At 50.8% G+C, this 22,946-nt stretch overlaps 6 protein-coding genes across 6 annotated transcripts; 3 read left to right on the plus strand and 3 right to left on the minus strand.

Moving 5' to 3' along the window:
* Positions 1-1,455: 1,455 nt before the first annotated feature.
* Positions 1,456-4,683, plus strand: V8C40DRAFT_102364 (uncharacterized protein). Its single transcript, XM_083210678.1, has 2 exons — positions 1,456-2,573; positions 2,648-4,683. Exons 1-2 carry the CDS (start codon positions 1,713-1,715, stop codon positions 4,406-4,408), a joined length of 2,622 nt encoding a protein of 873 aa, XP_083078209.1. The 5' UTR covers positions 1,456-1,712; the 3' UTR covers positions 4,409-4,683.
* On the minus strand, positions 4,683-6,313 carry V8C40DRAFT_102312 (bifunctional (2E,6E)-farnesyl diphosphate synthase/dimethylallyltranstransferase). Its single transcript, XM_083210676.1, has 2 exons — positions 6,030-6,313; positions 4,683-5,881 (listed from the first exon to the last, which is right to left on the minus strand). Exons 1-2 carry the CDS (start codon positions 6,147-6,149, stop codon positions 4,958-4,960), a joined length of 1,044 nt encoding a protein of 347 aa, XP_083078210.1. The 5' UTR covers positions 6,150-6,313; the 3' UTR covers positions 4,683-4,957.
* Positions 6,314-6,803: 490 nt separating this feature from the next.
* On the plus strand, positions 6,804-9,611 carry V8C40DRAFT_233831 (anaphase promoting complex subunit CDC23). Its single transcript, XM_083213461.1, has 4 exons — positions 6,804-7,132; positions 7,218-7,769; positions 7,828-7,960; positions 8,021-9,611. Exons 1-4 carry the CDS (start codon positions 7,035-7,037, stop codon positions 9,251-9,253), a joined length of 2,016 nt encoding a protein of 671 aa, XP_083078211.1. The 5' UTR covers positions 6,804-7,034; the 3' UTR covers positions 9,254-9,611.
* V8C40DRAFT_282655 (uncharacterized protein) lies at positions 9,417-11,300 on the minus strand (the record flags this gene model as incomplete). The annotated part of the gene is made up of 3 exons (XM_083221825.1): positions 9,417-10,103; positions 10,162-10,231; positions 10,302-11,300. The coding sequence occupies 3 exons, from the start codon at positions 11,298-11,300 to the stop codon at positions 9,688-9,690; spliced, it is 1,485 nt and encodes a 494-aa protein (XP_083078212.1). The 3' UTR covers positions 9,417-9,687.
* A 5,348-nt stretch (positions 11,301-16,648) lies between these two features.
* On the plus strand, positions 16,649-17,736 carry V8C40DRAFT_102441 (uncharacterized protein). The gene has a single exon (XM_083210679.1). It carries the CDS (start codon positions 17,044-17,046, stop codon positions 17,545-17,547), a length of 504 nt encoding a protein of 167 aa, XP_083078213.1. The 5' UTR covers positions 16,649-17,043; the 3' UTR covers positions 17,548-17,736.
* Positions 17,737-19,575: 1,839 nt separating this feature from the next.
* V8C40DRAFT_272602 (Vps54-like protein-domain-containing protein) lies at positions 19,576-22,765 on the minus strand (the record flags this gene model as incomplete). Its single annotated transcript, XM_083220376.1, has 3 exons — positions 19,576-22,430; positions 22,485-22,621; positions 22,680-22,765. 3 exons carry the CDS (start codon positions 22,763-22,765, stop codon positions 19,576-19,578), a joined length of 3,078 nt encoding a protein of 1,025 aa, XP_083078214.1.
* Between the last annotated feature and the right edge of the window lie 181 nt (positions 22,766-22,946).

Raw genomic sequence — 22,946 nt, forward strand, 5'->3', positions numbered from 1 at the left:
TCAGGGTGACGTGTGCATATGAACACGCAGTTGCGAGCACGGGGTGTGTAATTTGCCGTTCAAGACACCTCGCGCCGATATACTAATAGAGTACTCGTACCATGGACGGAGATTCAATGCATTAGTTGCTGCGCCAGTTGGCCGCTTGTATTTGTGAATACTGGTCCATGTCATTCGCCGCGCTGTGCCGCAACAGTGTCTGTCATATTATGCGGAGTACGAAGTAGGGAGGCGAATGATATATCAGACCCCGGCCTTTCAGAGTAGCCTAGACTCACCGAACGGTGGTTCGTGGGGGATCCGCTTCGAAGGCGACATGAGAATATTTCAACGGCTTCCACGACCCGCTAAGGGAGTTGTCTCGATTAACCCAACCCACGGGGAGTAAAATTCCAAAGAGGCACGAAGCAGCACCGAGAAGCGTTTGGGGCAGATATGCCAACTTTGGACCCAGCAAGGGATTGCAGCGTCGCACAGTGAGTACGAGTACAGCAGGCGAAGGGGCAAATTGGAGATGTCAGGTGTATGTACGGAGTACTAACTTTTGCTCTATGGTGTAGCGCAACATCCTAATCATTCTTGTGTGCACCCAAAGAGCCTCCCTTGCATGAATTCTCTTGCTAGAATCAAGCCACAAGGTGTCAGTTGCTTGTGTTCAGGATGCCGAATCTGTATGTCTGAGCGCAATTATCCAACAAGCTGGTCAAATTGGACCCGCCTCAGGAAAAAGCAAATACGGCATTCACACAAGCCCCCTTTGCAGGCGCTTGGATGCAACGGCCAGTGGTAGTATCGCTACTTTCCACGACAAGGTCTGCTGCAAGCGAGCAGATATTTTAAGACATTGATCCATTTGACTGCGCGGCCGACAGTGGACGGGGCGAGAAGGTTGATATTTTGGCGATATGACCTGCATCATGGGCATCTTCACTTGGCAGGGCGACTCCCTGGCGCCCATGTGAAGTCTGTCGCTTGCCATGAGAGATTGCGTGAATTGGGCCTTCTCTCCTCGATTTCCCCCTCGAACTTTTCCTTTTCTCCAGCCTATTTCCTCTTCGCATCGCCCTTGCTCCGAACCTGTTCCCAGACAGCTGATCTTTCCAGAGCGGCTTTTTGGATTGCTCATTCTGTGGGCGACAACATCGTCGTTGATTCTTTCTATTCTGCAAGTTTGAGTTACGAGCACCTGGTAGGTAAGCTGCAGAATCTGATTACTACAAGAATAGCATGATGACAGTTGGAACTTTTGTCTAATCTTTTTATAGTTTTTAAGCTATTTGTTGCCTCAAACTTACTGTCGATTACACGAGCCCTTGCTTAGTGGTGTGTACCTTGTATTACAAGGTTGACGCCAAGCATAAAGCATCACAAGCAGAAAAGAAGAGAGCAGAGGAGACGAAAGAAAGAAAATATACGAAAAAAAAAGAAGAGAAGAATAAGGAGAAATTCTCTCTTCTTTTCGTTTCTCTTTTTTTCAAGCCTGTGATACTCGATCCCCTGTGCACAGCATACATAATACGGCCTTTAATCTCTGCTGTGTGGCAGTTATATTGGCCGGGGTACGAAGTACTCAACTCAAAACAGCAATCAGGCAATCAGTCGTGTGCTGTCAGCTGTGCTGTGGCGCCTTTCGGTGGCTGATCGACCACTGCAAAACCTAATCTGACAGCGGCCCCAGCGCGGCTATAGCAAGGCTATTACAGCGTGCAATCATGGCTGCTGCAGACGATGTACCTGCAGGGGAGCCGCCCAAGACGCCTCGCAACCGCACCTTTCGAGGGAAGAGCGTTTCTCGCTTCAACCTGTTCCGCGATTCAGATGCGCAGAGCTCGCCCGGCTCCAAGAGCATCCGCAACCTGCCTGCGTCTATTTCGCTCTCGCAAGCTCCTCCGTTGCCAGACGCGCCGCCAATCCCCAACTTTGTGCTCAGCGCAAATCCCAAAAACGACTCGAGCCCCTCGCAACGCCGATTCTTTGGTGGTGAGCTGAAGCCGCCGCCCTCGCCCTCGGCCAGGTCCTTCATTTCTGAGCCCGGATCGCCCTTTGGCTCGCACTTTGGCACGCCATTGAGCAGGACTGCCAGCAGGACCGAGAGGGAGATTGACGAACTCGCCGCACAGCTAGATTTTGAAATCGAGGAGGCGCATCGCAAAAAGGCAGAGGCCCTACAGAGCTGCAAGGAGGACGACGCCGCTCGCTGCGAAGACGACGTCGCGCGACTCGAAGCCGAGAGGGACCTTGTTATTGACGAGCAGAGGAAATTTGACTTGGCTCGACTTCAGGCGAAGCCGCCTTCGACTCCATCTGCAAAGCCCAAGAAGGTCCTTGAGAAGCTCAACCTCTTCTCGAGAAGCAGGAAACCGAGCACCAACTTCATTCAGCCGCCACTGACCCCTCTACCACCGGCTACACCAAATAGCATCGCACCCTCTGTTTTTACACCCACACCTAGCATCAGCCGAAGAAGCAGCCTCGACGACTCTCCTCCGCTGCACCCCTCGCAAAGGATGAGCTTCATTCGACCACACCCGGATGGCGATGCGCCAATCTCTGCCATTAATGGCGGTGAACGAGTGAGTGCTGTTGGATCTACTTGTGCTACCATTGCCGCATATTTGCTAACCCCTCTTCTCACCCCCTCTTGCAGCGCATCACTGTTCGATGTCTATCGTCAACCATCAATCTGGAAGTAACTGCTGATACTACGCCGGAGGATATCCTCATCGCAACGGCTGCTCAGACACGGCATGAAATTGATGTCGAAACCAGCGTCGTCATTGAGTGCTATGACACTCTTGGGCTGGAAAGGCGCATGCGACGTTATGAGCATGTACGAGATACTTTGAATTCTTGGGATCGTGACCAGGATAATTCACTCTTGGTTATGCCTTGCGACACGCCGGGAGATGACGACAATCTCGAGCTCTCCTCTGTCCCGCAGACAGATGAGCCTGCGCCTGGCTTCACTATCCAGCTCTATCATTCCCCTCGCCCTGGCAAGTGGAGCAAAAGGTTCATCACCTTGCTAAGCACCGGCCAAATATATGCTTCTAAGCGCGCTGATGCGCAGCCTGCGGACAAAGATAGCACATCGTTGTGCCACCTAACGGACTTTGACATTTATAAGCCGAAGGAGAGTGAGCTGAAGCGGCATCTCAAGCCTCCCAAAAAGATCTGCTATGCCATCAAGAGCCAGCAGAAGACAGTCGTCTTTCCCAACGGAGAGAATTTTGTCCACTTTTTCTGTACGGACGATGCTGCCGTAGCCCGAAGATTCTTTGACCAAGTGCATGCTTGGCGAAGCTGGTACATCGTCAACAAGATAACGCACTCACGCCCGATAGAGAGGTCTCCGCCTCTTGATCTGAGCATTGAAAGCATCAAGATGCCAATCATCCCTGAGAAGTCTCCACGAGTCTCCAGCGGCTTGACCCTTTCTACTGGATCCTTTATAGACGAGAGCGACTTTACCAGGGCCATCGAGGAATCTACCAGGAAGCTGGCCCTGGAGGCCGCGCTCAATAAAAACAAGCCTAGAGGAAGAAAGGCCTCCAGCGCATCCGTTGCTCACAGCGTGAAAGAAACGTTTTCGCCAACTGGCTTACTAGGAGAAGGGTATGAAAAGCGCAAGGAGGAGGCAGCGGCGGCAAGTGAGACTTCAACCGACATCAAAAGCCCTACTGTCAAGAAGATCGAGGGCCCATTCACCGAAGGCCCGTCATTGCTGAATAGCATTGGATTATCGTCCCCTAAATCCCCCAAATCTCCCGAACAGCCCCCGGTACAGTCCTGGTTCCCATCCGCTGCTGAACACAGCGCGCGCAACCGAACTGCTTCGATTTCTCTTCGACGGCCTGTAACAGCTGATCCCTCAAATCAGTCTGATCATGGCAAGGGGCCAGCGCCGCTTTTGAACTTTGCCTCAAATTTCCCAGAGCCTCCACGGCCCCGAGAAGGCCTTCGGCAGGGCCCCGGATCGAGACGCGGCCAAGGGTTGCGCCCCCCACCAGGGTCGCCTCTCGTCAACTTTGCAACTGGAGGACAGCAAGGACCACCAGGATCACCAGGAGGAAGACCCGGCCCACCTCTTTCCGGCGGTCCTCTACCACAGCCGGGCCCGCGAAACCGCAGCCGCTCCATTGCCAGTTCCAATGGCGGAGGTGGCTCTCGACGCATGCCTGGCGCCGAAGACCTCCCTTCTGCATCTTCACAAAACCAAAATCGGGCACCCGGCCCACGATCGAGCAGAATGCCTCCCCCTCCTTCTCCTCACGGCCCCGTACCGCAGCACCGTGATCATCGTCGTCCGGGTCCTTTGTTGCAGGAACGCCAAGAGCGTCCCAAAGAACGCCCGAGAGAACGTCCTCAAGAGCGACGGCCAGGGCCTCTAGTCAACTCTGCCCGATAGTGAAGTCGCACTGTACATACATACCGGTGATGCATGATAGCGATATGCGTTTCCTTTTCATGAGACCCTGACCAGAGGCAAATAGTTTTCGATATTCGGGTTTTTTTTGGTATTCCCTTTGTTCATTCTTCTTGAATAACCCATCTTGGTCATAGCAATGGTTTTCTTGTTCCCTTTGTTCATCATTCAGCCAAGGCGAGTGACACCGGGGTGGTTTTCAGGCTATACGTAGCAAACATTATGGGGAAAATGGGAAGCACTTGGGTTGAGCTTGTATTTTCATATTAGAGGAAAGCCGTGTCTTTCAGCAATTAGGATGTTTTGGTATTATATAAAATATGCGCACGCGCACACGGGAGAGAGATATCATGGGAAGGCTATAGTAATACATAACACTAATCCATTCGTCCTTTTTTTTGTGCCTATCTATATCTTGTCGTGAATATATATTAATCTGAATTTGTGTCGATTTTACTATGTCGCCACACAACGCTGTGAAATCGTCCCGCCCTAGCTCTTTTCTTTTTCTATATCTCGGAAGGATGGAATTTATTTGCTTCGCTTGTAGATCTTGCTCAGGAACACCTCAAACACCTGCTTCTTGAGGCCCTCGCTCTCGTCAATCTTGTTGATCATGTCCTTGAGCTCGCCGGCGCGCTTCTCCTCAAACTCCTCGTACAGCTCCTTGAGCTTCAGGTCGTCGTAGAGCTGCTTGATGACCTTTTCCTTGGCATCGTCCTTTTGGCCGTAGTTGTCCTCGAGGACCTTGCGCTGCTCGGGGGAGACGATCTTGAGGGCCTGGTTGACGAGCCAGGAGCACTTGTTGTCCTTGATGTCGGTGCCGATCTTGCCAATGTGCTCGGGCAGGCCGAAGTTGTCGAGGTAGTCGTCCTGGATCTGGAAGTACTCGCCGAGGGGGATGAGGATGTCCTTTGCGGTCTGGAGGTTCTTGGGGGTGGCGATGTCGAGGTAGTAGAGGGCGAGGGCAACGGGGAGGTAGAAGGAGTAGAAGGCGGTCTTGTAGATGACGATGAAGGAGTACTTTTCGAGGGAGAAGTTGTCGAGGTTGACGCTGTCCTCGGGGGCGGTGAGGAGGTCGCAGAGCTGGCCGAGCTCGGTCTGGAAGGACGTCTCGTGGAAGAGCTCGACGAGCTCGATGTAGCGGGGGTGGTCGCGGAAGAACTTCTTGAGGATCACGTAGATGCCCGACTCGAGGATGAAGGCGTCGTTGATGGCGATCATGCCGACTCCTTCCTGGCGGTACCAGCAGGGCTGGCCGCGGCGGGTGATGCTGCTGTCCATGATGTCGTCGGAGACGAGGAAGAAGGCCTGGAGAAGCTCCGTCATCCAGCCGAGGGTGGCCGTCTTGAAGTATTCGTCCTCGGTCAGAGGGCGGCCGAGGATGACGGAGGCGGAGTCGGGGACGGACATGCCGCGGTTGCATTTTCCGCCGAGAGGGTTGACCTCGAGGTTCTGGTAGAGAGAAGATGACGAGTTAGTTTTTGATGCTCCTGATTCTCTGGTTTATGTTTGCGTTCTGTATGTACCCCCCCTCCTCCTCTCCTTTATTCTTCTGATATTTGTAGGGATATGATATAACAATGAGGGCATTATCACTCACCTTCTTGAGCCACTCCAGCTCCTTCTCGGGCAGCTTGTAGGATTTGGCATGGTCGAGGAGAGCTTCTTCCAGCTTGGGATAGACAGCTTCAAACTCCTTGAGGGTAGTCTTTTGAGCCATGACGACGGAGTCAATTGAACAAACAGGGAGAAACAAGAGAAGAGCAGCGGGTATAATTCAGCTTGAATTCCAAGAAAACAAGAAGAATGAGAGAAAAACTGCCACGAGTTGGGGAGAGACAATGATATACGTGTTGGGTGAGTGTTGGGTCGAGTTCGGTTACTAGAACTGGACTGGACCCCTCTATTCAATTCCGGGAAAATTGCCAGACTTGACGGGGGGGGGGCCCTCATTGCCTTTCCTTTTAGGGGGGCGGTGAGCGGCCTCGACAAGGGCGGCTACGTGTATTCGGTACCTGATAAGTGAAGCTAATCCTAGCTTGTCCGGCTGTCTACTCGAAGTAGAGTGTACGCGGATGTTAGGCGCGGCTTGGGATGGTGGCATTTGATGCGCTGTAATGGTGTGCCGGTACCTGAAAATTGGGGTGGTAACGCGCTGTATCTTGAGTGTGGTGGGGTTTGTGACACTTCAATGAGAAAAAAAGCTCTGGTACTCCGTGCAAAACATCCGCCAACATCTGCTGTAAACCCCACAGCGCACTGTATTTCTCGGGAGGCAGCAGCGCTAATTTCTTTCCACCATCACTGGGTACTTGGCACCACCTTGCCGACTGATACGAGTACGGACCAAGGCACGTACTCGGATTTGTCTGCAGTGCTTATCGCGACAACCAAGACAAGTTCAAACCAACGTTAATGTCATCAGCCTGATGCTTTTGCATTTGCACTTCTGCACCGCTGACGCCCTGCATGAGAGCTGAGTTGGATTCATGAAATAGATAGGCAAGGGTTTGGGGAGCTACAGGAAGGGCTGCGGTTAGGCCTTGTCGCCGCGTTTTCATCACCTGCCTGGCTCTAGTTCCGGTTTGTTTACTTGGACGTCATCATGGCCTTGAGCTCTCACGAGGTTGCCACGCTGCGGGTAGCGCTGCAGGATGCGGTCGTCAAGTGTTCCGAGAGGTGTCTCTATCAATCGGCAAAATGGTGAGCTGCTGAGTCTCCTTGTCTAATTCTGTTGAATTTGCGCGTCATCAATGGCCATACTGATCATCTCACCCATCTAATTAAGGGCAGCCGAGCTACTCAATGCAGTGCATGAACCAGATGATGGCGTGGATGAGACGGCCGGTTCCGAGCCCAAGCACACCTCGTCCATCTTTTCACCAAATCAAGATGCTGACGAGGCCGCTCTGGAAGCAAAGGAGTTCAGCAAGTACCTCCTCGCCAAGTCTCTGTTTGACTGCAAGGAGTACGATCGTTGTGCCGCCGTCTTCTTGCCGGACTCACTGCTGTCCACGGTTCTTGACTCGCGCCTCGAAAAGCAGCCCTCTGTCGCTGCCAAGGGCAAGGGCAAGTCCAAGGCGACGGATGAGACGAAGCTGAGTGCGGTTCCGCTGCCCAAGCTCAGCCAGAAGAGCTTATTCTTAGCGCTGTACGCCAAGTTTATGTCGGGGGAGAAGCGCAAGAATGAAGAGTCGGAAATGGTCATGGGACCCCAGGACCTCGGCACTGTCGTCAACAAGCAGCTTCTCATTGTTGGGAGATTCTTGGCTGCTTGGTTTGAAGAGAGGACGACAGACGATGACGAGGTCCTCGGAAGTCAGGGCTGGCTGGAATACTTGTACGTTGAAAAGGGTTTCCGTGATTTGGCATCTGCTGACTCTAGATGATTTACATAGGTATGGTATGGTGCTTGCCAAAGAAAAGAATGATGAGAAAGCATTGGAGTTTTTCATACGAAGTGTTCACAAGTACCCCATGAACTGGGGCTGCTGGCTAGAGATGACATCTCTAATATCAAGGGTCGAAGATGTAAGCATCAATCGTTTGTTTTCTTCCTCTATAACACAGTGACTGATATAACATCTGCAGCTGAATCGGATATCTCGACACTGTCCCCAAAATATCGTTTCTTACATGTTCCATCTCCACACATCGCTAGAGCTATACCAGCAATCGGCAGGGCTTGCCAACTCTCTCGATCAGCTCCTTTCCATCTTTCCGACCTCATCATTTCTCCTCACATGCAACGCACTGCTGGCCTACCATGCAAAGGATTTAATGGCTGCCGAGCAACATTTCAGCCGGCTACTATCACTTCATCCACACAGATTGGACTCCTTGGACCACTATTCAAATATTCTCTACGTACTAAACCTGCGGCCAAAGCTCGCATTTTTAGCTCACTTGTGTTCGAGCGTCGACAGGTTTCGACCAGAATCCTGCGTCGTCATAGGAAACTACTACTCGCTCCTATCAATGCATGAGAAGGCGGTGGGATACTTCCGGCGAGCACTTACGCTTGATAGATCGTGTCTTTCAGCTTGGACCTTGATGGGCCACGAATACGTGGAGCTCAAGAACACTCACGCTGCTATAGAATCATATCGCCGAGCTGTGGATGTCAATCGGCGCGACTACCGTGCTTGGTACGGTCTCGGACAGACGTACGAAATGCTGGAAATGCATACCTATTCGCTATGGTACTACAAAAAGGCGGCGGGTTTGCGCCCCTGGGATGGCAAAATGTGGATGGCGGTTGGGTCGTGCCTTCAGAAGATGGGCCGTGAGCGTGACGGCATTAAAGCACTCAAACGCGCTCTGCTAGCTGATGCGTATTATGACGTTGGCAGCAGCTTTGGAAGCGGCGGCGATCTGCTGGGTGCCCGTGGCGCCACCGGCCAAATGGACCCGGAGATCTTGCTACAGATTGCTACAATGTATGATCAGCTGGGCGAAGAGGAAGAAGCCAAGGCTTACATGGAGCTGTGTATGGCCCAGGAAGACGGCGGTCCAGCTGCGGCTGGAAATCTTGGTGAGTCTGTGAGGATTCATAATGACTCACCGGGAGGCTCTCCTGGCTATCACGACCGAGATGATGCCAACGCGGAGGGGAATGCAGAGGGCACTGGCGTCACGGCTGCGACCAGCAAGGCTCGGATGTGGTTGGCCAAGTTCGCCATGCGCACGGCAGATTATGCGACGGCGAATCGACTGGCAGCGGAGCTGTGTCAGGATGGAGTCGAGGTTGAGGAAGCTAAAGCTTTGGCTCGGGAGGTTAGATCGAGGCTCGAGGCATCTGGGATGTTGGGGCCTGCTGGCTAGCGGCGGGTGCAGGCGCTGCCTCGATTTCGATCATGATTCATATAATTGATTGAATGAAGCGGAATGACTTGATGGTATGGAGTTGGTGTCCCCATTCGTCATTTACAAACTTATATGAATAGCATGAACGAATCAATGAAAAAGGGGCAATTTGATATCACGATGCTTCAATGATGTAAGGAGCGTATTTTGTTTTTTTTTATTAAATCAAACTACTTGTCTAGGTAAATAACCCGATCCAGCAAAGCCTTTTTAATTCGCCTTCAGTTCTCATGTAGCATTAATCGTGTATTCCCTAAATAATCAAGGAGTGTGAAGAAAAGATTTAAATCAAAAGCAAGAAATTAAAAGTTGAGAACTGTCCCCGTATAATGGGATAATGGCACTTTTGTTGATGGGCCACCAGGGGCCCACGTGGTAGCGAAGTCGGTCGCTTAGAGAGCCAGAGCGGCAATACCAGCGACGACGAGAGCTCCGAGACCAGCCTTGTTGTTGGCGGCAGCACCGGTGGGGATGACCGCGGGAACTGTGCTGGCAGGTGGTGCCGGAGGAGGAGAAGAAGGAACAACAGTGTGGGGAGGAGGGGGAACAACAGTGTGGGGAGGAGGAACAACGGTGTGAGGAGGAGGAGGAGGCACAACCGATGTGTTGGGAGGAGGAACAACGGTGTGAGGAGGAGGAGGAGGAGGCGGCGGAGGCACGATCGTGGTGTTGGAAGGAGGAACCACGGTGGTGACCGGAGGCGGCGGTGGGGGAACAACAGTGGTAACCGGAGGAGGCGGAGGGGGAACAACCGTGGTAACCGGAGGAGGAGGAGGCGGAGGAGCCTGGGTAATAGTGCAAGGGCAGTCTATTGGGAGTTAGTGGAAGCTGAGGAAGCTGGAGTTTTGTCGTCAGGGGATACTCACTGGTAATGGTCAGAGTAGTCGGCTCGGTGACAGTATAAGTGGTGCTGCCAGCAGTGATGGTGGTAGGAGACTGTGATGAGAGAGTTAGCTAGTTGTTCAAGCTCATAGAAGTTCTGTGTAGCGCATGAGATGGAACTTACAGGACAGAAGGTAGTGTAAATATCAGTGGTGATGACCGTGGTGGTGTAGGTCTGCTCATGCTCCTTGGTGTAGGTGACGGGCTGCTCCTGGGTGTAGGTGACCTCGTGCTCCTTGGTGTAGGTGACAGGCTGCGTGTAGGTCTGCTCATGCTCCTTGGTGTAGGTGACCTCGTGCTCCTTGGTGTAGGTGACGGGGGGTTGCTCCTTGGTGTAGGTGTACTCGTGCTCCTTGGTGTACTCCTTGGTGTAAGTGACAGGGTACTCGTGCTCCTTGGTGTAGGTGACGGGGTACTCGTGCTCCTTGGTGTAGGTGACGGGATACTCATGCTCCTTGGTGTACTCCTTGGTGTACTCCTTAGTGACAGGGTACTCGTGCTCCTTGGTGTACTCCTTGGTGTACTCCTTAGTGACGGGGTACTCATGCTCCTTGGTGTACTCCTTGGTATACTCCTTGGTGACGGGGTATTCGTGGTTCTTGGTGTACTCCTTGGTGTACTCCTTGGTGACAGGGTATTCGTGCTCCTTGGTGTACTCCTTGGTGTAAGTGACGGGCGGCGGGTACTCCTTCTTAGGCTCCTCCTTGTGGTCATCCCACTTGTTCTCCTCCTTCTTGGGCTCCTCGTACTTGGGCTCTTCCTTCTTAGGCTCCTCGTACTTGGGCTCTTCCTTGTGCTCGCCCTGGTTGCCATTGTCACCCCACTTCTGATTCTGATCATCCTTCTTGGGCTCTTCCTTCTTGGGCTCTTCCTTGTGCTCGCCCTGGTTGCCATTGTTGCCATTGTCACCCCACTTCTGATTCTGATCACCCTGCTTGGCATCTCCCTTATTGTCTTCCGGCTTGGCAATAGCGGATGGGGCAATCTTAGGCTCATTGGACTGGGCACCAAGGTTGCCGTCGGCCTTTGAGTCAACGCTCTGCTCATCCCGCTGGTTCAGGTCCGCGATCGACATCGCAGACGTGAGCGCCGCGGTGGACGCCAAGATGTGCATGAAACGCATGATTGCGGAAAAGAGTTGATACTCTCAACAAAAGACAAAGAAGATGAGACTTCTGAACAGTAAGCGAGTGTACGTCTGAAGACTGTAGTGAAAGAACGTTGCTGTGATGCAAGAAAGAATTCCAGTCGATGGCGGGATCAAGGCGCCTCTTTGTAGTTGAGAAACAGCGGGTCAATCGCATAATGATGGCTGCATTCAGACCGAGTAATTAATTGCTGCACCTTGCCGCATGAGGAGAGGCTTCATGAAGTCGTCCATCGCTTAAGAGAAGCATCGCCGGATCGAGGGAGGCTTGGGAGCTTAGTCTGTGGCTGCATGATGCCTTCTCATAACCATACTAGGTACAGTAGTGTTAGTGCGATCAAGAAGTGTATTGATGAAGATAAATTAACTAACATGAGAAGCAAAGAATGTTCTAATTGGGTTTAGATGTCAAATGTGTTACGAAAACGTCAAGTGGGTATTATCCATGTGCCTGGGGGGAAATACTCGTTTGACTTGTGTCGAAGCACTCGAGGATCAGCGCCTCATTTCCGAACAGCACCGGGATGGAGTTACGGATGGAAATAATTGGACCGCTAACGGTCTGATGTCACGAAAACGTTCAGTATCTGGTTAGGCTGTGAGTTTCCGAGCCGTTGGTGGCTTCTGGCTGGCTCTCAAGAGGGGAGAAAAACTAGTAAACAAAGTTAGAGTTTCATCTAAGCTCTGCAACTAGCTGGTTAAAATGTAATACGAGTATCTCGTTACCTTGTTGTTTAAGCTTGGGTTAGCACATTGGCCAAGTCCATAACTGCTGCTCTAAAATAAACTTTCCTCTCAAGGAGGAATGTCTGGTAGTTATGATCCCTATGACATTGTGTCAACTGGTCCTCTGAAAGTAAGCATCAGAAGAAACTATCTGGAGCAGCCTAACACTCCAGCATCTTTAGTATAATATGTGTTCAGATGTAATTCATGATTCAGTTCATGATGCCTTCCATAGGAGCAGCTATTGAGAAGGGGAGTGCCGAAGATGCCAGAGGCTTGCCCCAACCACATCGTTACATGGCCTTAATCGTTCAACCGTCTCGGGTAAATTCCGAAAGCAAGCCGCCATCTTCAAATTGATGGGTCGATACTCCATTGTACGGCAGAATGAAGGCTGGATTCGGGATCATCTATGAGTGCAATCGAATGAAAGATAACCAAACATGGTGCTCCCATGCGGTCCCCTTTAATCATCACAGCTGAAAGTCCGATTGAATGCAGTTCGACAATGGTAATACGCTTATCCGCCGACTTTTAGGCGTTAAGGAGCCTTGCACCGATCTGATGTCGCCTACATGATTCCGGCTGGCAGATTGAGTTCCGACTGGAATGCGGGTAGACGGCAACGGAACCAACCACTAAGCTGGGCAGCCGAAAGCAACACAGAGAGAGTTTGCCACCAAAAAACGGCAAGAAACTCTCAGAGCTTTTAGCTAAAAATAGGTCCGATAGAAGCTGGATGATGGCTGGCGACAGAAATGATGGCGGATGGAAGAATGGTGGCTTTCACGTCTGGCTGTGTGTTTGCATGTGAATGAATGGCATGCAGCTTGGAGTCGTGATGTGTTGCGTCTGGATGCATGTTAGTATATTGGATGCAGCCTCAAGCAGACGAAAAATAGGTTAGATGATATCTGCATGAGTATTTACCTCCGTATCTGGATTTTACGTACAAAATTGATGTGCAAGAATCAGAAAGGCGAGAGAGTTTGGACTTGCATCGTGAGGAATACGAGGCATCGTACTTACCTCGAACGATTAACACTGTATAAAGCTGCTTATCGCAGCATTGAAATACAGTGCTATCCGAATGATATGTGAGTAAACACTGTACGTACACTCCCAACACGTGCTTCGTGCTTCCTCTTCCCTTGACGGAATGGCGAACAAAGTCCCCCTCACTACCAGTTGCAGAGAATCTGCCTCAAAGCTTTCCGCCATGAGTTTTACTACTTGCGCCACGTCTGTAACCGTCACATGCAAATGCATCCTTTCGGAAAAATTAAGCAGCTTGTCCTACGTTCCTACGCCCTGTCAACGAGGGAGCAGTGAGTGACGATAGCGGTACGATGCCCTTCATGGCCGAAGTGCAGTACACCACGAGGAGGTTCAATTTACTTTACTCCCTTTCCGCTTATAAGGCAAACTTACTAAACTGATCTTCATAGGTAGAATCATAGGTCTGGACGACGAAGAAATCGCTGGAACTCATTCGTGTTGAGAAGTGCCCCCAAGACAAGACCACTGTCCATGGCCTTCGCATAATGTGCACCTTGATGACCCTCGTCACACCTATGCTATGCCTTTATCTGGCACATCGTCCTCTTCTTTGATTCGCATTCGTTGATGCTTCTCCAAGTTTCACAGATATCTGTGCTTGTGCGATGTACTCACTCACCGGTTTTGCATGTGTTGGCGCTGTGCATCCGTTTTCATTCCAACTCCTGCCTGACGCCTTAATGGCTCATGCGGCCCCAACTTTGGCATCCAGGCGGTGCGCTCTCACCAAGTCTCTGAAGCACCTCGTTAGTCAACAAAACTATTGTTTCACGGCCCAATTGCACTAGCTGCTCTCTCCTCTCGGCCAAGCCCAAAGACACGCAGACACATTTCCGCCTGATAAACGGCTATTCCCACCGAGGGCCGAAGGCCGTCAATCGATAGCTCAAGCATGGCAAAAACTCGGGCTTTGCTTTACGGCTCGAACTCGCCACTGTGCGGGCTATCCGAATAGCCTAGACTGTTGGATCTTCCACGGCGTGAACAATGAAGGAAATTTTTGCGCATGTCTTTCGGATTTCCTCTTGGGGTTGGCCAAGTTGCCCTCTGCCAGTTAACCCAGCTTTGGGTTGGCTTTGGCAAAAATATCAGAACTGGGCCCAAGCTATCTTACATTACATACAGAGGCAAGTTTACATTTACCGTATCAGGCAATCATGTCCATTCTTAGTGAGGGATAACTGGGCCATTTCTGATATTTCCGGGTGGAGGTCAAGCAGTTTAACCTGTTTCTTGTTCGCCGTCCATTTGAGAAAAAAATTCTGGAATTCTCCCAAGAAGAACCCCTCACTGTGTGAATGGTGGACGCTGAAATGGTCATCATGCAACCGCCAGTTTCTGACACGAAATGGGCATCTGGAGGGCTTCCAAAGAACCGTTTATCGGTTGCCACGCAAGCCTCGGCTTCTTAAAGGCTATTCAGCTGTTGCCAAGTCTCATTGTTACCGAGCCACGTTTCTTGGTATGCGGCACATGTGTTAGGCGTACACATCGGGTCTGCCCTCTCGTCGAAGTTGTTCTCTCGGGGGGCTACAAATATTTCCAACACGGTGTGCCTTGGTCTCTCTAGAAGCCCCACCGTCAGTATTGAATTATGGAAGGGTTGCATCATCAAGCACACAGATGAACATGTCAAATCAGCTTTGCAGCCTAGAGCCGTGTTAACTAACAATGTGCTACTATTGATGCGCCTTCTACGTGGCTTGCAGTGTTGCATTGAGCGCAATAATATCCGTATAATACAGGCTATTGTCGGCCTCCCACCTAACATTGATAGCATGGCTTACATGCGGCCGAGAGTGACCCTTGGTTGGATACCGGCGTTGAGATCGTGACAATGGGCCCACGCATCGAGGAGAAATCGCGATTGTTTCTGGAGGCGGAAGGCAGCGGGAGGGAGGGAATCACATGGAATCTCCCTGCTGCTTATGGCCATGGAACTTCCCTGCTGCTCTTTGGGTGGATGGAGCCTTGAGGATTTTTCAGGTTCCACCTCTTCTGGTCGTTCCTTGCGACTCATGAGAAGCTGCGCAAGCAGGTTTGCAGGTGGTTGCAACATCCCTGCGCCCTGCATTCTTGGTGACAAGGATTGGCTGGGTTCCCAGGACGGATCGAAGCATCGGATGCCCTAAGGAAGGAAACCCTGCAAGGCGCAGAGGCAAAAAGGACCACAGACTCAGCCCTCCTCGGCGGGGATGAGGAGAATTGCTCGATGGTGCCCAATCCACTGCCTTAGTCGCGAGCTATTTACGCAAGGGACAAGCATTCGTGAGAGGCCGTGCGCACGATCTCAACGGAGTCTGATGGATGAAAGATTGGCATAGGGTGCCGAAACAGTTGCTTTTCTTCTCTTCAAGTATCTGTACAGTGATTTCTGCCACCGAGACAACTATCACCCATCATCAGCCAGACTGCGCACTGCAATCTCTCTCGCCAAGAGGCCTCGTGCAACTTTCTGCGACTGGCTCGACACAGGCTTTTATTCGGAGGCAGCGGAGAGGCACAACAGGAGAATTCTCACGATCCACCCGCCGGTCCGGCGACCTGTCAGGGCAGGCCACATGGATTCCTGCCAGGCACCGACCAATGGAGTCACGGCCCCGGGTCCCGGCCGTTATGCAGCTAGAAAAGACGGTTCCCCAAGCCGTCGGGCACCCTCTGGGCCAATTGCAAGCTTTGAAATGGGTCGGGCGGGTACTCTTACACGAGGTATCAGCCTCTGCGTTTGGGTGGCGATGATGCGCATAGTCCATTACGAAATGGACATTATCAACAAGTACCTGCGAGCACCGAACTTTAAGTCTTATGCTCGGCTCTGGGTTCTGAATCCGGGTCAGGAACCCGTCCCTCCAAGCCAGTGACAACACAGTGCCACTGGTTTGAATTTTGCGACCCTGGACTGCACACCATCTTTCTCTGCCGTTTGCTGACAAGCTCTGATACGCTGAGCGCCAGCAAATCGACGAGAGTTTCTTCTCCTCCTCTTATTGGAGTATCTGAGCCGTTTGCAAAAACATTCGATTATGCTTTTTCGCAAGGCGTCCGTGGCCGGGCGACATGCATCACAAGGTGAGGGGAACGAGCGCAGCGGCAACTGTAACGCGCAACAGCGCTGCACTTCCCATTCAACTCGGATTACGTCCATCAGAGGCCTTTTTTAGTCATGTGGGATGTCAAAAAGTGGCTGAAAATGGACACCATTCGTTTCAAAATGCGCCAGCACAAGGCCAGTCTCGGTGACCAGTCTTGCTAGACGCAATTCGTCTTCTTGTCTTCTCTTTTCTCTTCTGAACAGGCCCACTCGCTGGTCCAAGTTGTGCCGCGCAATGGGGTCCCGAAGCTCAGTCTTTACGAGCCCACCGTAATCCATTGTGGCGTTGAGAGCAAGGGTGCTCAACGGCTTCGGCTTCCGGGTGCCCAGCATGCTACCGCTTCCGTCCACACCACTCGCCAGCACCACCGCTGGCTAGCGAATGGTGCCTGCATTAGACGCTGTCCTCTATGCACATGGAAAGCTTTTTCAAAGGTCAAGCATGCAGGCACTAAAATAGCTTCTGGGCTCGTCGGTCTCGCTGAATCGACCCACGATAGGCGCCCACAGGGGGGGACAAAGAGGGGAGAGAACAGTGCCGGTTGTTCTGCTCCCCACTAGACTACCCTTTGCCACGCGTATGCTGGGCGATGAGCCCTCTTGGCTACGTGATTGAGTAATTATAAAGAGGACGGCTTCCTCCCTTTCTTGTTCACAGGAAATCTTGTCAAGATATCACCATCACTGTTCATTTCACTTGTCTTCGGACTATCACTCTTTCTTGTGTACTTTACACTCTTTCACTCCTTCTGGAAAGCAGAGTATAACGGCAAGGCCCGTCACATTATATACAACACTCTTTCTTCAGCTTCTCAAGCAAACAAACCCAAACAAACATTCAAAATGCGTTTCGCTACTTCTGTTGCTACTCTCATTGCCTCCGCGGCTCTCTCTTCCGCTGCCACCGTCACCTTCTGGACTCTGGACGACGTTCAGCGCACCATCTACTTCACCTGCAACCCTGGCAACGCTGACATTGACTCTGTCACCGTCGACAACAGCAAGAACACCACTGTTACCTTCCCTGATACCTGGCAAGGCAACTTCTACGCCGTCAAGGAGGGCGCTTCCAACGTCCCTGGCATGCTCGGTGAGGTCAACTTCGGCAGCTGGCACGGACTGACCTACTTTGACGTCTCCGCCATTGTTGACCCCAACGACAAGGACAACGTCAAGCTCATGTTCCCTGCTGAGTCCTATGAGCCCATGTCCGGCTGCGTCAACTTCCCTTGCAACAACGCCTACTACCTCCCTGATGACATTCAGACCAAGGCTACCATGGAGAGCGACCTCATCACCACTCTTGGCTCTGGCTCCATTGCTCACACCTTCACTGAGGAGCAGTAAATAGCTGTGTATTCAGACTTTCCTTTTTTCTTGATTTGACTCTGGGGGGCTTTTGGCTCCCCTTGGTGCTGAGCACCAGGTCACTCATGACGCTATGATGAAATGCAAAAACTTATCATGATATGGGATACGGGATACTGGGTATAGGTTTTGCACGGGAAACAAAAAAGGACAAACCTGGTTGCGAGCACAACCATTCACTTCTTACAGATTTTGGTCTTTCTTCTTCTCACCTAGAGTGAGAGAGGAGAGCCAGAGGCTGGCACTCATTTCAACTTATACCGCCCACTGAGGCGCTTCACACACTCTTTTACCAAGACCTTTTTACAACTTTTTTCTTCACTTCATGAATACCCCCTTTTTTCTTGTTGTATATATTTAGACTTTATATACAGATTCTGGATAGATATAGAGATGGCAATGTGGACATTTGATACAATTCATGACTTGATGGCCCTGCTCCGTGATTCTGAGCGATTTGAGAACATTACTTACAAAGCATGACAACCACGCCACCCGAAGCAGAGAAGCACGCGATCTTTTCCCTCTCTTGCCTCGGCGTTTAGACGATGACCAATTGCTCATGACAGAGAGTAGCACTTCCGTTAGTGTGAATTGCCCTGACGCTAGCAGAGGTTTTTTTTTTTTCTTTTGCTACTTTAAAGCCAGACTATCAGCGCTTTTAACCAGCTGCCAACACCAAAACCAGCACCAGCACCAAAACCAACACCGACTCGTGCACTAACAACGAGACCAACGGCGTAAGTTGCCCAAAAGAGACGATGCCTTCTTTTCTTCCGGAGGCGAAAGAAGAAAATTTGGAAGAAAGAATGGAAGGAAAAGTCGTGGAGAATCGCCGAGATGTCGGACTTATTATGGGTTCCAATTGCTATATAGTAATAGCAACAAGCTGTTTCGCCACCTTGTCATAACCATAAAGAAAAGTTTTTTAACCCCAGCAGCAGCTTTATCTGATCTACACATCGTGAAGCCACGCACAAAAAGAGTCAACTCTAGGGCTTTCTCTTTCCCTACTAATACCATAGACGGCTAAAATGGAAAAAATTGTGCGTGAATAGAAGAAGAGAAAAAAAAGGGACCCCGAATGGCGTCTACCTTTCAGCTCACTGTTTTAAACTTGACAAGCGCCACAAATAATGTGTGGATAAACGGAATTAAACCCGAGAAAACAAAAAAAGAAAACTGCTCTCTATTGTTTGTTTCTGCTTCGCACGTGGGAGATGATTGCAGAGGCGTGAAAGTTTTGCGCCGTTACTCGGCTGCTCGCGCTTCTCGCCAACAATATATAGGAAAAGCTGCACTGTGCTGTACCTGACAAAAGAAAAAAAAATTCTAGCGGTTCTTTTGAATTGAATGACTAGCCAGAATGTCTTTGGAAGCGCCGTAGAACTTCCGTTTTGTCAAAAGTGCAATAGTGCAATCGCCGAGTCAGGACTCCGTATAATAGGTAATGTAGTATAGAGGGCGATGATTCAAATCATTATCTCCACATCATTATATGTACACGACGCAGATAGCCATGCGTCGCTTCTTCGCTTTGTACAATCGTAATATACAAATCCAACAAGATGAACCAAAAAGAAGAGAAAAAGGCAACCATAAACTCCCATCTAATGATCCCGCGTCTGTTGTAAAGCAAAAGGCATCCGATGAAAGATGTATATATAAACCAAAGTGCCTGTCTCACTCCTTTGGTGACTCCTCGGAGGATTTCTTTTCTTCCGATTCAACCTTCTCCTCTGTCTTAGAATCGCTCGTTCCATTAGTTGCAGCCGCGGTTGTAGTTGCAGTTGCAGTTGCAGTTGCAGTTGCAGTTGCAGTTGCAGTTGTAGTTGCAGTAGACGAATCTTCCTCAACCTTCTTTGACCTGACAATATCGGCGAGGAATTCACCAGCATCGCCAAACCCGTCAATCCTTAGCAACTTGTCACCAAAGACGTTTACGTCTTGCATCATGCTAGAAAGATGTGTTAGAAAGAAAAACATTTGTACGCTCAGTGACATCACTTACCGCCTTTGACCAGCCTTCGTTGTTACGGCTGCTTGCCGCAAGGCATCTCCGAGCTGGGTTTTGTAACTTGCAAAAACAGGCACCATGATGAGTTGGATGGACGTTTCGGGAAGATGCTTTGTCAGGACACGGTGCAACGTTGTTGTCTCTTTGACAAGCATCTCTATGTATGAGTGTGGTCCCTCAGAAGTGTCATTGTCCCAGTTGATGGCTCGAATGCTCCTTGCATGATTAACAGCACGGCCACTCATAATTTCAATCAGTTTTTGATGGATGTTGTCTTGATGCTCTTGAAACAATCGTCGGATTTTGTCAAACTCTCCCATTAGGTTGGAGACATTGGCACCGGAGCCTGCCTGACGGCGAACATACTCTCTCACGTGAGGGATCAAGGTAGCCATGAATGCCAAAGCTTGAGATGCAAGAGCTAAATGTCTCGTTGTGATGTTTCTCAGCCCAGCCGACCGAGTAGCACCAGCTCCCAGGATGAGTTGAAAGCATCGGGAATTGAAGAGCTGTAGGTAAGCTACCAAAGACGTTGCAATATCCGATGTCATGGATGGGATTCCGGCAATCAACTGCAGGAAATCTCCCATACCGTCAAGGCATAGCACGGCAGAATTCGGAAGCACGAATTTCTCCGACTCAATGACTGCGTTTCGAACCTTTTCTTTGCTAGCACCGTTCGCTTCCGACGAGCCAATATCAGAACTCAGTTTCTTTGGACTCTCGAAAGGAATCCATATCCTGCTGTTCTCGGTCCAAGCTTCTATGTCATGGGTACTGCATTCGAGGATCTGGTTCAGGAGTAGAGTGTTCTCGTCTGTAAAGTCCTTGGCACCCCATTGGTCTGATTCCATCCCCTGGGCAAGCTTCTGCATTTCGGCGTCGCGATATTTTTGTACAAACTCCTTGATGTGGTTGTTAACCACAGTCTTCAGTGTAGAGCAGCTTCTTCCAGATATCGCTTCGCATTCGTATGTAAAGAATAAGTTGAGGTTGAAATATCGCAGGAATAAGTCAAGTGGGAGATGGATAGCTTGCTCTGACCGAACTTTGAGAATCTTGACAATCTTTTCGTTAGCCAGATCGACAGCTTGCGCTAGCAAATTTCCTAAATCAATGGCTTTATGAAGCTCTTCCTGAATTGCAAACGCGGATGGCTGCTGCGGGTTGCTCATTTGCCGATCATATCGAGGGCTAGGCAAGGGAGACCTAATCGGCGGCGATTTGAGTCCATCGCCATTGGGCTGATCTGAAAGTGAACTGGCAATATCGAGTAAAACCTTTACCTGGGTTGACACGCGCCTCAACGTCTCTGTCACACCAGTGTATATCGTTATAAAAAGTTTCTCTGCATCTTCTGCATCCAATGACCGTAGATTGCGGGCCAAATTCGCAGACTTCTCCTGACTCGACAAGTGTCTACCTCCGCTTGCGGTAGAAACTGACATCATGGACATGTTGTCATCGTCATTGGAACTTGGGAGCGGGCGGCGGATCAAGTTTCTGATTTCGCGAAGAATCTCCTCACGATAAGCGGTCGCGGCAACTGCAACATGCTTTGCGCGATGCAAACCAGTCATTACTGGCAATAACTGCGCTTTCAATTCGTCTGTACCCGCCAAATATGTGGGAAAGATAGACGGTGACCTAGGGTAGTTGCCCCTTTTCGGTGCTGCGTTGCTCCATCGAAGAAGGACGTCGGACGTTGTGAAAGTTTCAAAATGCCGACGAATATCGGATGAAAGCATGGATGAGAACTGAGATTCGTATGCCTTGCCGATGCGAAATCGAAGTTGAGAGAGATCCGAATTGACCCCCTGTAGAACTGAAGCAGACCTTAAATCTCTTAATCGAGGCATATCGGCCTGCTCACCAGACTCTTTGCGTTCGCCCGCTATCAATAATTCCAGCGAGTCGATGCTGGCCAGTGCCTTTTCCACCTCACCAGCATCAACGAGAGACTCACAATTAGCCACGCCCTCGGTAACCAATCTCAACTGCCAAACTGCGTCGCTGAGCTGTCGGAGGTTCTCCTGCCGTCGTTGTTTTTGAACCATCATCAGGCCATTTGCGGCCACTCTCTCATCCAAAGCTTCCAATTCCTTTCTCAAAGCCTTGATTCGCTGTACCGAGTCCGCTGCTTCAGAGTGGAGCTCCTTGAGGGATCCCAGTGCCGTGAAGAACGTGGTCGATGCGGTTGAGATGGAGTTGATAAGGTGAATTTCAATGGTATCCATGTACCAGGAGAGTTTCTCTTGCAGGATGGCATTCGTTGCCAGTGTTTTCCTCGGCACCACAGCATTTCCATTTGTATCATCTTTATGCTTCTGTATAACCTCGGAGCGTTCGCTTACAACGTCAAAAGTCCGGGGGTTCTCAAGATGAAAGTCGTCGTCAAAATACACTGTAGGGATAGTTGACAGCGGCGGAGGTCCTTGTGTGGCCTTGCGGCTGAGCGCCGATGGCCTACGCAAAGAGCTAACAGTGTCTACCGAAGTCACAGAGGACAAGGAGGCCGTAGAACCTTTCCGAGGAAGCCGACCTCTAGCTCCCGGCCGCAAGAGCCCATCACTGGTACTTTCAGCCTGTTCGTCTTGTCTGCTGCCTCGTCGGTTGGCATTCTCTTCCTCCTCGTTTTCCTTGACGCGGCGAAGTTGCTCGTATAAAGCACCAATCTGAGAGAGATAGGGCGCAAATTCCTCGGGATCAACCTTGGGTATATTGGTCAATGCAACGGGTGGGATATCCCTTGCGGTGGGAGGCTTGTGAGAACTCGAGGCTGGCGCTGATGTATGAGGCTGGAGGCCTGTTCGGACAATAGGGGGTTGCAGCAACGTCGAGATGGCTATGGCGCCTCAATTAGCTAGCGCTATCTTGGTCGAAATGCGGCCCAACAAACCATTCTGTCCAGATTCATATACAGCAGAGGAGCCGCCGCTCAGCGATGTATCCAAGGTTCCTCCTATCGAATGGATTGAGCTGGCTACGGAGCTCCGTCTCGAGTGCGGCCGCGGGTGACCTTGGCCTATTCGACCGCTGCGTTGCCGTCAGCTACCGATAGCTTCCCCAGCGAAGCTCAGAAAAAAGTGCCCACCTGTGGAAAGGATAGTCTGCTCGGCCTCCAGGAGATAATGGGGCCAGATTATCGACAGATCTGCCGGCGCTGGGAGTGGAATACATGGCTGGCTGCAATGGTTCGTGGAAGATTGCGAAATGAAGCTCGGATTTGGCTGTGGCTGAGCAAGGCGACGAAAGCAATGCTACCAACTTCGGATCTCCAAGTCCAAGATGTGTAACGGAGTATTAGAAGAGACTATCGGGGTATCATCGCTAGCAAATGAGGATTGGAAAAGAATAGACA

The sequence above is a fragment of the Trichoderma camerunense genome (assembly GCF_050948025.1).
Source record: "Trichoderma camerunense strain CBS 138272 chromosome Unknown V8C40scaffold_2, whole genome shotgun sequence".
NCBI classification, from domain to species: Eukaryota; Fungi; Ascomycota; class Sordariomycetes; order Hypocreales; family Hypocreaceae; genus Trichoderma; species Trichoderma camerunense.